The 11,713-nt window shown below is 39.8% G+C and overlaps 1 protein-coding gene across 1 annotated transcript in view; it reads left to right on the plus strand.

Annotated features, from left to right (window-relative positions):
* Positions 1 to 11,713, plus strand: part of LOC103802264 (calcitonin receptor-like) — a 68,887-nt gene that overhangs the window by 20,246 nt on the left and 36,928 nt on the right. Inside the window, exons 4-6 of the mRNA XM_009074722.1 lie at positions 612 to 724; positions 4,598 to 4,689; positions 9,540 to 9,666. Coding sequence (XP_009072970.1) covers positions 612 to 724; positions 4,598 to 4,689; positions 9,540 to 9,666 — 332 coding nt within the window. The remainder of the gene's footprint in view (positions 1 to 611; positions 725 to 4,597; positions 4,690 to 9,539; positions 9,667 to 11,713) is intronic.

Raw genomic sequence — 11,713 nt, forward strand, 5'->3', positions numbered from 1 at the left:
CCAGACACAGCACACATCTGTGACTCCAGGTGTCCTTCAGAGCTGCACAGTGCTGAAACCCTAATACCCCACCACCACAGTAGAAGGACATGTGGAGGAGCATGAGGCTGGAGAGCAATCCATATGGCAGGGCTTTTTGGAAGTATGCGAGAGCCACCTGTGGCACAGGAACCAGCAACAGAGACACTCAGGCTCTTGTTTACACTACTTGCTGCCCTTTATCTATGGAGTATTTTTAACACATTACTTCACTTGATACATGAAACCCTGCATGCTTCCTTCAGGTCTGGCATCAGTGCCTGAGGTTACTTTCTCTTCCATAATCAGCTTTCAACAGCCTCTTTAAATGGATGATTATCACATAAATAATTGCATCTGAATGAAGGCTGAGATATATATTCTAGTGTGTTCATTCAAGGCCAAAGGAGAAAGATAAACAAGTGTACCACCAGATGAAGCTCGGAAAAACCCCAAAACAACAAACCTGCAAGATGTACACTAATTGCACAAATTGAAGAGTTTTATTTCCAAACAAAGAAATTATTTTTAAGGGATTTCTAAATGTGTATTATGCATATGTTATAATAACTGTTACTGCAATTTATCATCAGAGAGGGCTTCAAAATACTGTGATGAAACTGGAAACTGGTTCCGCCATCCTGAGAGCAACCGAACTTGGTCCAACTACACCCTGTGCAACTCTTTCACCTCTGAAAAACTGAAGGTATGTTGCAGTTAAAGAGGCAGTGGTTGTTTTGAAATGGTTTGGGGCTGGGCTAGCAGTAAAAGATGTAAGAAAGACCAGAATAGTCCTAATCTTTCAGCTTTATTTGTTGCGCAAGATTTTAAGAACATTGTTCTTGTGATTTTCACTCATTGCTCAAGCCTAAATCTAGGTCTGCTAAGGGGTGGATAATTTAGTAGCACTTCCTGTGACAAGTTTTGCAGTATTTTTCAAATACATTTTTAATTCCTGTGATTTTTCCTGATTGTCCAACAGTTAAAAAATTTTTTTAGAATCTCAATTTTACTTTCTTTAACAATAATATTCCAAATTGTTGATGTCTTCTCTACAGGGCTGGAAATATTAATGTAAATTAAAATTATTTTTCTTTCACCCTGGATTCATGCTCTTTGAAAATAAATATTTATGAGGCTATCATTAATCCAAAAAATCCTACGAGCTTGAACACATTTAACTTTGACACTTTCACTGAAGTCATTGAAAGTATTTACAATAATTAGTTAAGCATTTGCAGCAATATTTCCAAAAGCAAGATGCTAAACTGAAAGAGAACTAAATATAAAAGCACCAGAAGAAATAAGTAGAGAGAAAACTGAGAAGACCTTAAAAAAATTAAGTTAGAAAAGCTTATGAAAATAAACATATTTCTCAAATGTGAGTGGAGCTCCAGGAAAATCTGATTACAGATTTGTGACAGAATAATTTGTGACTATTTGGAATCATGGAAGGAAAAGATTCAAGAAGTGATTTGATTTGGGGTTTGTGTTGGAGGATCTTTGTTTATGCAGCCAAAAAGCAGAATGTAGTAATATTTAGTATTGATCCAGCCTAAAGGGCCTTGGAGAAGTCTACTGGACTAGGCAGGAAGTGAATTCTGAAGGTTTTTGCAGCTTGAGAAACCATCATGTTCAAATGGGGCTTACCTATGTGACAAAGAGAGAATAAGAGTAACAATATGAGCTCACAAAGTCATTCTATGGAAGCACCATAAAAATATAATTTTTCCAGATGTTGGCCTGTGTAGGAAGGCAAAAAATGTAGCTCTGTTACCTATTATCCATGCCTTCAAGAAGAACAGTTTTGAACATAATTCAAGCAAAGAGCAGATAGAACACAAAGGAAAATTATACTCATATCAAGGTTTTTCTGAAATGAAAAATGATGGAAAATGCAGAAAGTATCTGTCCTTGTAGAAATGCCAAGTTAGATCATGACCTTTAATCCAAGCCTTCAAAAAACAGGAGTGTTCTTCATTTGTAGGGTATTTCAACATACCTATGGATAATATAATTAACTGAGTAGGAGGTATTACTCTTAGAGAATTCTCTTTCCTCAAGAGAAGAATTCTAGGAGAACGAAAAAACCATATAAGTTTTCTAAGCCCAGTATGAAAAATCTGAATAAACTAAAAGTTTGATGAGTCAGCATCTTCTAAGTCCTATATGTCAGAAGGGACATGCCAGGTTGCCAGTTCAAGGAGTGCTCCAAGTAGTAAAATAGTTCATTATTTGTTTGCAGTGAACAATATCAACATTCTATACTTTTGAGACATCACTTACAAAATAATTGAAGCCAGTTCTTAAAAATGCAATGATAGAACATACATTTTGTTAGCTGACAGTTCAGTCTGTTCTGAGTTGCCATCATTAGATTTGGGAAGCTGTTTTAAGCAGTTGCCATAGTAAGTTTACATGGAGTAATCAAAAATGCAGTTGCTGAATCCCAGATGTACAATTGATTTAGCAATTATAAGCTGAAAAATAGGTAGGTTGAATAACCAAGAGTCCTCAGGGTTGCACATAGGCTTGCATGTAGCTATCTGGAAGCCTTTCCTACTTCTAGCTGTTTCAGACTAAGGATTGTATAGAGGATACACAGTAAAACAATATATTTTGAACAGGTCACCTGTAAATTAAATTCAGGCTTTAAAAGATATATCAATTTAATATCATGAAAAAAACATAGCAAACATTAATAGTAGTTTGGAGTGGAAGAAATGTCACAATCACACAGGTGAAAACCTCTCCCTCTACTGTGTATTCAGAAAGTTGTCTCATCTTTTCTACACTTGGGTTTGCCCTCTCTGGGGTTGCTGGTGCTCTCAGAACAAGTTGTCAAGCATTTGCACTCACTAGCAATGTGGTTAGTCTTTGTGAAGGAAAACTAGGAGACCTAGGGTATTTGCAGTTAATATGCATAGTTTTCCATATCTTGGTGGATGGTATTTACACTCAGATCATGTCTCTTCTACATGGACCTCTGTAAATGTGACTGGTTTAAATCTGAATCAGGCCACTAGCACCTAGGTTAATGAAAGCAGAAGCTTATTCCAAAGTTGTAAAATGACTGAAGGACAAACTAGATAAGAAGATGTGCACCTTTACAAAGAAGAATGGCTTCATATTCAGAATTGTGTTCGTATTTGTTCTCAAGTGAAAGTTTAATATTACTTGGACACACCAAAAAAAATGTGAGTGGCAAAACTTAGGGCTACAGAAAGCAAATCACCTAATCACTGAAAAAAAGGAAAATTGCTCATACAGCAAAATAAAAATGAGTGAAGTAGAGCTGAAAAGAAAATAAACCCATCAAAGGAACTAAGGCCTCCAGTCTTTTTTTTCCAGACAGGCTGATACTATGTCAGTGCTTTCTGCGAAGCTGCAGTGGCAAAGCCTGGCATGTCATTTAGCCTTCTGCACTCCCGTGATGGCTAGGTGATGCTCAAGAGCTTGGTTGGGACCAAATTGTGGCATTTAAGTACCTCAACATTCTGAAACTCAGGTGCTGTCCTGCAATTTTGTTCCACAACTGGCCCCCTCTGACTTCTCCTCTGCAAAGAGAATTCCAGCATTTGAACCCAGAGAAATTCTACCTCTACTATTTTAGTTGCCTTCTTTGCACCTTTCCTAGCTCTGCCGTGTCCATAAGATGTGGAGACTAGAAACACATGTACATTTGTAGTCTCTGGTGCAAATTTTAGACAGAGGCATGATGGTGTTCTACCCTCAGTGCCTTTTTTGATCATTGCTAATGTTTTGCTGACTTTTTGGCTTTCATTGCGTAGTGTAGGCAATGATTCAGAGAACTGGTTAGGACTCCAAGATCTGCTTCCTGAGTTTGGTTTCCAGTTCTGAGTTCAGCATTGTGTAGGCAGGGTTTAGACCATTTGTCTCTAGGTCTATCAGACCACTTTTTTCTGTATTAAAGCTCATATGGCATCTTCTTGTCTTGCCTCAGTTGTGTGAGACCCTCACTATTATCTGGAAGACCTAAGTATCACCTAGAAACTTGTATGTTTCTCTGCACCAGATCACTGATGAATATGTTGAACAAAGCCCCAGCCCTAATACAAGTCCTGAAGGCATTTAACTACTCACTCATCTCCAAAAGTGACCAATAAGCTTTTGATCTCTGTTGTTTAAGCTGCTTTCAAACCATAAAACCTGTTTACAAATCCTGCAGCAACCTGTTTTCTTTAACAATTTTTGGTGTGTGCTTGTGTGTGAAAACTTCTCATGGGCATATTGAAAATCTGAATGCATTATGTTTGCTATGCTCTCCTAGAGCTTGGGAAAGTTAGTGACACATAGTGTGAGCAGGGATCTCACCATTTTCTTCAGTGTATCAGGAACAGATCAACACATGTAAGAAACACTTATCTTTAGGGCATGATATATGTAGACTTCATGCTATTTAATAGATTGCTGATTTAAAATTATATAGAAAAAGAGCATTCCATTGGAAAATAATTACAAAATGGGAGGTTGATTTTGTAGATTCTTCCTTAATGAGAAAAATCCCCAAGTGCCTGCAGATTGTTCATGTTTGCGTTTTCTTCTTCTTAAATTGCAGATGGCGTTCATACTATATTATATGGCAATCGTTGGCCATGCTTTGTCTATAACATCCCTGTTGATTTCCTTGGCAATTTTCTTCTATTTCAAGTAAGTGTTTCTTACAGACATTCTTCTTTCCCTGAGGAATCTCAAGTAACAATCAAAGAAAAGCTTGGAAGGGGAGATGGCAGTGAGAAGCTGCTCTGCTGGGGACCTTTTCAGATAATCCTGGTAAAGAAGTCTCAGCACAAGGTCTTGTCACCAAGGGGACATCTCCCAGTGGTGTGTAGCCAAGATCATGCCGTTATGTTTGTCAAGACTGATGGAAAAATGCAGTTCATTTGGAAATGATGTAACTGGGGATGCAGCAAGGCCCTTCATTTACCTCTTGCCTGTTGTTCCCTGAAATGCATGTCCAGACCCTGTCAGGTGCAGTGACTGTACAGGATAGTGGCTTGAGGCTCCAGGCTCCTGAAGAACAGGAATATCTGCATCCGATGCTGAAGGACCTAGCTATTGACCTGAGTAGGTGCTTACAGGACTCAGACCTAAGAGTGAATCTGGTACTAGTGTGCAGCCTGTCATCATCATCCAAAGGAAAAGCAGCATGTGCTGTATCAGAACTTTAGAGGAGATTAAACTGGTATTCACTGAAAGAATTGCAGCTACTGTATGGCAACTTCACTAGAGCATCTAGATCTTGTTCTTTAGTGAACCTTTTTGCCCTCAATTAGATGTCTGCCTCAACTGTCAGACAGGAAGGGTAGTAGATCAAGCCCCCAACATCACCACCACCAAGAGTAAGACTAGGAAACACAGGAAAATAAAATAGTTGGACTTTGCATAGACTCTAAGTGTCTATAATATTGCAAACTCAAAGTAAGTGGATCGAAAATACAGGTTGTGAATTCTGGGAATTTCCAGATAGGCAGTTTTATGAGTGGCCATGATAACATGAAGTAATCAGATACAGAGATAGCTGGAAACTGCTCAATGAACTGATTAATTCCTTACCCATATAAGTAGATAAAGAACACCAAACTATAGCCACAGTAATGATTTGAGAAAACTGGGAAGAGCACAACATAATCTGATTTGAAACCCTATACCCTGTCTTGAGTTCTTTGGGAAGGTAAAGACAGGATCTGGTCAGATTAGCTGCCCTAAATGGAACAGGAAGGTGATTCCTTGCAGCAAGCAAGGTAGGGTCAGCCTTTCTGACTCACTCTTAGCTCTGAGTCATGAATAGCACAGGACCCTGACCAGTCCCAGGCTGTGCTGAAAGACTGGTCTTTGCAGCAGCCTTACAGACAGTTAACACACCTCCTCCTCATTTTCTGCCTCCACTTCTCCTTCCCCTTCCATGACTAATCCATGACACAAAGGTTACAGGGAGAAGTAGAGAAAGGAATTAAAACAAAGTACTTCATAATGGGAGGACAAAGAGAAAACGAAACTGGGATCATAAGAAAGTGAGATTAAAGCTCTATGCGAGGAGGACTTATGTTACCTTCAGCTGTTTTCCATCATCTGGCTATGACAGAAATAGATTATTTGACCTTCAATAGAAGGGAAGCTGTCAGTCAGACAGTCAGTCAGATAGCAAGAGACGACATCAGGACTGTATAATAGCCTTTGACTGTAGAGGCAGCAACAAACAGCTTGCAGGGATTGCTGTTTCCCACATATAAGTCTTTCCTGGCAGACATTTATTTTCTTCTCAGTTTTGGGTATCAAGATTCGTAATGGTCTAGCATCACAGTTGTTGCAGTACTTTCAGTAGTGCATCAGTAGTGAAGAGTATCACTAGGCAATTCTAACTGATAACAGGAGACAGAGTATTCAGAGTGTCTAACAGCTACATGCATCACCATGTTATTGCAATATTTCTATAACTGCAGACTGAGCCTCCATTATGTTATTTAATAAAACACAGAAGTAAAAGGGGACTCCTAGCTCCAAATCACTTTTAATTGAATTATTAAAACAAAGACATTTGTATAAAGACAGATGGGGAGTACAGCAAGTCTAGATTTGCCAGATTAATAGATGGTGTGTTATGAATGCACCTGCAGTCTAATAGTTGCCAGGGCTTTTAAAGGCAGTTGAAGAAGGATAATGGGTGGAAGGATAATTTGTGGAAATTTGTCGTGAGGTTTCCCTGGGGGTAAAGGAGAACATGGTAGAAAGCATGAAAATAATTTGAAAACTAAACAAAGGGGAAGGAGATGGAAAATAAGTGGCTGAGGGTGAAAATTGGTAGTCTTGGTATTCCTGAATGAGAAGAAATGACAGATTCACAGTGCAGTTCTACAAAGAAAAGTCAAAATATCATAGATGTAATAGAGAAGTGGAGATAGGGACTCAAAAGTAAGGGTGGCTGTGAGTAGATAAGAGAACTTATCTCTGTCAAAGGAAATGTAGGAGACATAGAATCAATGTGAAACACAGGGGAGCCACAGAAAACATAGGAGACTCTGAAACTCTGAAGAGACAATGGATAGAGACATAGAGACCCAAAAAACTGACAAGTTTTAGACATGGATAACTGGCTTAGTTACGCCTTCTTGCATACTGATAAATGAAGCAGAGTAGGGAAAATACAGAGAGATGGTGGAGGTGGTGCCAAAGGGCCTTCAAAAACACCACAAAGGAATGATTAAGAACAGGAAGAGGTCCAGAAAGAGAGCTAAAAGAGGTCAGAGAAGGAGAAGATTCCTGATAACTGTAAAAAACAGCAGAAAGGATGAACCTAGGGGTTTGGTTTCACTAAAAATTTCTCCTCTTGGTGTGGACCAAGTCAGGAAGGTGCTGATGCCATTGTGATGGCAAACACTGAAGGTGAAATTAAAAAGTGAGAGTATGGAAATAAACCCTTAATGATCCAGATGGATCTTTAACATGAAGGAAAAAAGATGGGGAATACTGTGAGGGAAGGAAGAGAGAGTAAAACTAAGAGATGAAGGCAGGCAGGGAAAGGAGGTTAGACAGCAGACAAAGGCAACATGCAGTGAAGGACAGTCTAATTTAATAGAGGAGTAAGATTGCCAAAAGTCAAGCAGAGCAATGAGGAAGGACAGGAATGGGAGTAGAGACACTTGTACCTGGCCAACATTATCCCAGACGACTCCTGTACTGGTAGCCATGTGGAAAGGCAGCTGGATAGACATGTGTCTGCATTTCTGTGGCCAGGAGCTGAAGAGACTGCTCTCAGTAATGGAAAATTTTTTCTTTCTTGGGTACAGGTTTGGCATCACAACAATTCTGTTCCCAGGACTGCAAGAAAATGACAGAGGGTGACAGGCATGTCATAGAGTTACAAGAAAAGTGGGGTTAAGTAGCATAGGCAAAGTATAGTGATGGAGGATGGGCAGAAAGGAAGACTTAAGACTGAATAAATATCACCAGAGCTTAGGAGCAGAAAAGGAATGTCACATAGATTTGTGATAGGAACAAATACAGCTGGAGTAAGCACAAGAACATAGTGTAGCAAAAATGGCTCCAAAGAATAGCCTGTTTTGCCCAATATCTTGTCCCACAGTGGATCAAACTGAAAGTGCACCTAGCCCCATACCTGGTGCTCAACATTTGCCAATAGCTAATGCTAAAGGAAGACTATAAAATCAGGGCAAATGTAAAGAGATACTCTCATTCCTAGCCACCAGGACCTGCATCTCATGGATATCCTGAACCAATCCTGTCTTGGTAAATAAGGAGGTCAAGAAAAGTGATGATGATAACCATAACCAGAAAGATAACCTCAAGCTAAAGGAAGAATTCCATGCAATGACTCAGAAAGTAAGTGTAAGGAGAACGAAGAATAAGTGTCAGGTGACCAAGGAGCTAAAAAAGGAATATAAATAAAGAAACAAACAAGCAAAATAAGCAGAAAAGGCTTCAGTTGGTTAGATTAGCTCTCTGGTTTTAAGATGTATTCTGCATTGACTTCCACATGCGGAGTGTCAGAAAGTCACAGCCTTTGCTCCATTCCAGACTGCAAAAGACTCCTAGGGTTGAGTGGGAAGCTTGCCTTGGCAAGGCAGCAATACTTCTTTGCTGTTTTTACCTAGCGGTTTTGCCTGCTTGCTCTCAGGGCTCACTGAATACAGATATCACAGCATTATCTAACCGCTCCATGATTGCCTTTCTGCAATCACCATCTGTCAGTTTGGCTCTGTGCTGTGGGGCATGGAGCACTGCAGGGGCCTTCTTCTCTGCCTCAGGGGTATCTGAGGAGGTGATCTGAGAATGTGGACATGGATTAGAAAGGGGAGATGGTTCAGATCTGAAACTGTAGTTATGATTTTATTTCATAAGAATTCTGAGAACTTCTCTCGTGAAATTCTGCTACCCACAATAACATGAATCCTACCCTTCCCAAAATCAGCCATTCAGAAAAGGTTGCTGCTCCTTCTGAGCAGGAAAACAACCTTCTCTGGTTTGGGATCTCAGCTGGAGTTAGAAACATGCAGATACCAAGCCAAATCCCCCTGTAATTTAAGGAGATTCCTGCCCAAAGTTCCCATCCTGTCTCACCACTAATTGCTGAAGTAGAAGATAATTTTCATCTGAGTACTTGAGAAATTGGGTCTCCAGGGAACAGTTGCTTATAAAGCAGTATTCCTGATGTTCATTACTTGTATCATGCGCATCTAATAATTCTCAGGGTTCTGCTTCACCACTTAATATCTCAATTACCATGAAATAAAGCAAGGCATCAAGGGCTGAGAATGTAGCTGGATGGCTCTTCACAACATGGCCTAAAAAGCATGTGGTGCTAAACAGGTGTAAAAACAAACCCAAAAATTTGTCAGAGGTTATGGCTGCAATGCAAGGCATGTATTTCCCAATTATGCCTTGCCAAAAGGCCTTCTTGAGAGACTGTTGCCAGAAAGAGCTTGTTAAAGTGACATCAGAAGGAAAATACTAATTTACGACATGTGCTGCATATTTTTCAGGAGCCTCAGCTGTCAAAGGATAACACTGCATAAGAATTTGTTTTTTTCATATGTACTGAACTCCGTGTTTACAATTGCCCACCTCATTGCTGTGGTTCCTAACCCAGGCCTTGTAAAAAGGGATCCTGTAAGTACTGCATGACTCTTCTCCATCTTAACTCCCAAGTAAAATTACTATTGCTGTGCAAAACCATAAGTTCACATTCATCAGTTAACAATAGCCATCTGGTAAAACACATACAGAGGGTGCAGATTCCAAGAATTTTACTCTACCTTGCTCAGATCTTTCACCAAGCAATAAAAGCCTTTGAATCTGGCACAAGAAGGAGAAGCCCCAGTCTTGCTCCAGTCAGTTGATCCATACAAATATGTGCGAGATCCCTACTGCTCTTGGCACTAATTACCAGCTGTTTCCTGACAGAGCCCCTGGAGGGGTAGATACCCTTGGTGCCCACCTGTCCTTCCTCACAAGCACACACACTGTGGAGGGACAGGGATGGAGAGAGATACGACTTCTTTCAAAATGACACTCAGAAGATCTGTTTGCTGCATTTTTTTTTTCTTGGGAGGTGATAAATCAATGCAATAGTTTCCTTCACTGCTCCACTGTATCACTGGTAGTGATACAAATTGTGCCAGCCCCTCAGCTGATAATTATGGATGGCAGATCTCAGTCACCCAGCTTTGATCTTGCTCCCTAACACAGCAGTCACATTGTGCTCGCTGTCCTTACAGCAGCTGCAGATGATGTAAAATTAATGCAAACATTGGAATCTCAGGTTTCAATTCAACACTGATCAGCTTGTCTTCTAATAAGATCATTCAATTATGATTCAGCCATTTATCTGCTTCTAATTTTGTAAAAGCAATTAAATATTAGCACCTGACATTATCTGATCATGTGTGTGTCTCTCAGATGTGTGCTAGTTAAGTAAACTAATTAAAGCAGGAAATATATGGCCTAAAGAAAACATCACCAGTCCCAGGGACCATCTGGAGATTAAAAAATAGAAGAACAGAAGAATAATTTTAAAATCACGCATTCTGTTTCCCCTCATTGCATAGCATCATACGTACATAGCCTGTGCAAAAGATGCAATGAAAATACACTTGATATTTGAAGATAAAAAGCTGGCAGATGATATCAGGCACCTAAATTGAAGTAAAACCATTACCTCAGGCTTAAGAATGATACTTCCTGACAGCCAAAGTAAATTATCTGAAGTGCTTTAAACTAAAAGTTGAGGCCACAGGAAAGAGTCTTCTGCTCTAACATTTCATTAAATAAACTGTATCTATTGCCTTTGGGCTAGATCTCTATTTGGAGTGAAATGTTGATGCCACTGAAGTCAGTGACAAAGCTCTCAGAGGCTTTGGTAGAGCCACGTAGGCACAGAACCGGTCCTGGCACACTAAGCATCACCTGCTGAAAACCCCAGACTCCATTGCTGTGGCCACAGACAGGAGAGAAGTGACATATGTGGTCACCTTCAGAGGCCATGGAGCCCTAGAGCGGTGCCCAGGTTTCAGGTCAGCTTTCAGGTCTCCAGCCAAAATATGAAGAGGAGCCTTAGTGCTGAATATGTCATGGAAATGGCCCGGAAGGTGTCCTTCCCCTGATGTTACCAAACACAGCTGTGTTAGCAAACCTGGCTGCAGCTCTTGGCTAAAGCAGATGCTTTGATGAGCAAAGCCCTTGTTTTGCTTTTACTCAGCAGTGAAATGCTCTCTAGAGGCAAGGTACAAAACCTGGGGCTAGAAGATCTGGGGTCTCTCATTTTTGTTCTGCTGTCAAATATGGGATAAGGATACACTCACTGTTTGATTTTGCCTCACATTCTAGATTTCTCTTCCTCAAAAAAGAAAAAAAAAAAGATCAAAAAAAGGAGGTAAGGTGACCTGTTAGTATGTTCAAAGTCTCCCAACATTACTAGAAAGTGTGTTCTGTTATTTTAGTAACATAATAAACTTGTAAATACATGACTGGGAGAAGAAAATTAACAGACAGGAGCAAGTTCTTAATGTGATGAAGTTACCTACAATTTCCATATGAGTATATGAAGACTTAAAGAATTTATGTTTAAATTTTTTTTAAAAGATTTAAAATTCCCTTCATATTTTTCTTTTAATGCTTATTAACAGAGCAAATGAAGGCTTTATAGCTTGGTTTTTTT

The sequence above is a fragment of the Acanthisitta chloris genome, unplaced genomic scaffold (genome assembly GCF_000695815.1).
Source record: "Acanthisitta chloris isolate BGI_N310 unplaced genomic scaffold, ASM69581v1 scaffold2315, whole genome shotgun sequence".
In the NCBI taxonomy this organism is placed as follows: Eukaryota; Metazoa; Chordata; class Aves; order Passeriformes; family Acanthisittidae; genus Acanthisitta; species Acanthisitta chloris.